The 1,521-nt window shown below is 47.2% G+C and overlaps 1 protein-coding gene across 1 annotated transcript in view; it reads right to left on the reverse strand.

Annotated features, from left to right (window-relative positions):
* EMH_0030580 (SAG family member) overlaps positions 1-1,521 on the reverse strand; it is a gene marked incomplete at both ends in the record, with an annotated part of 3,159 nt that overhangs the window by 945 nt on the left and 693 nt on the right. Inside the window, 4 exons of the mRNA XM_013494429.1 lie at positions 113-388; positions 639-730; positions 915-1,081; positions 1,239-1,392. Coding sequence (XP_013349883.1) covers positions 113-388; positions 639-730; positions 915-1,081; positions 1,239-1,392 — 689 coding nt within the window. The remainder of the gene's footprint in view (positions 1-112; positions 389-638; positions 731-914; positions 1,082-1,238; positions 1,393-1,521) is intronic.

A 1,521-nucleotide genomic window follows, 5' to 3' on the forward strand; every position in this document is an offset into this window, starting at 1 on the left:
GAAAAGAAACACACAGCATCAAACCGCTCATCCCCAGTCTTGCAAAGTTCTTATATGTAAACCCTTTCTTAATATTTCTCACCTAAGTCGTCCTACTAAGTTAAAAACTTACTCAAAGGGCGCTTTGTTCCTCGTCGCTGCAGGGCTTAGGTGACAGAAAAGCGCAGCCTTATCTGTTTCGACTTCAGTCTTATTTCCTTCGCCACCCCCACTTCCTTCTCTGCGTTCTTGATCATCACTTGGCGGCTGAGTCGTTACTTCGACGCACTTTCCAATGACGCATCCTATTTTAGTGCTGTTGGAACCGAGAAGATGTGCCAGGACGGCGCTAGTATCATTTGCCCATATCTGTTGCCACTCATCATCAGTCTTAGGGTACCCTTTTTCTCTAAAGAAAGAAAACCGCTCAGCACAGCGTAGCGTTGATGTTAATAGTGAAAGTTTCTTGCAGAGAAAACGCTGAGGATTGCTCAATAGATACGTATCTACGCGTCATCGCTGTCGCTTTGCGGTGCGAGGACGAAAGCTAGTCTTACAGAAGGACTAACTGGTGTATCAAGCAAAGGGCGTGATGAAAGTATTGCATTTCTACCAGCTAGTACTTGTCTGTAGTGAGGACTGAGGTGGCGTTTTCTTACTTGAAGACTGCCAGCCCCGCGTCAAGGGCTGCCTGCAGCAATTCACGGAAATTAGGACCATCCTGATAGTCGAAAGTGTGATGAAACGCTTCCTGTACACCCCAAATATGAAGTAAACACCAGTGCAACTTGTTCGTGTTCAGTTTGTCTCAGATACTCAACTAAACGGCTACTTATCTTCTGTCAGGTTTTATACTTGAATTTACAGCTGCTGCTGACACACGAGAACCAACAGGGACAACTCAAACACCCCCCCTTTGCAGTTGTTGAGCTCACAAGGCCGGATTTGATCTTCATTTCATTGCATGGCCCTTGAAGGATTGTTCCTTGCTCATCTACTACTCCCTTCCGCACGCCAGCGATAAGGTCTTCGTCCTTTGTGACTTCACTGATGTGAACTGGGAGTTTTCCATTGCGGGCCAAGTTGGCGGCCAAGTATACACCTGCAACAAACAAATACGAATAAAGCGTCGAGCGAAGATATTCACCGTGCAGTGCAGCGGCCTTGTGTCCGGCACAGCTGAGCGGTCGAGGGCTGGGGAGAACAGAAGGAGGAGAGAAGGGCACGACAAACGAGAATAGAGGGGAAACCTAGATCACCTTCATCTACCTCCACAACTTTGAATTTATATGTTTTCGCAGCCTCTTCCGCTGCCTCTGATTGGAGCCCATAGAGTGCGACGAGGCAAACTGCTGCCGCTGTCTTGTACAAAGAAGCCATTGCGGCAGGTGAAGTGTGAAAGATGAATTTTTTCTGGAACAAGACGACAATGAAGCAAATATTCAGATTAGAGAGTGAAAGAAAAGAAGCACTTAGAAATTGCAGCAAGGAATGCAGAAAACTCTGAACTCTGCCGGCTGGTCCGGTCACTCAACGGGAGAC

This window comes from Eimeria mitis, genomic scaffold, assembly GCF_000499745.2.
Source record: "Eimeria mitis Houghton genomic scaffold, Emh_scaff1150, whole genome shotgun sequence".
NCBI classification, from domain to species: domain Eukaryota; phylum Apicomplexa; class Conoidasida; order Eucoccidiorida; family Eimeriidae; genus Eimeria; species Eimeria mitis.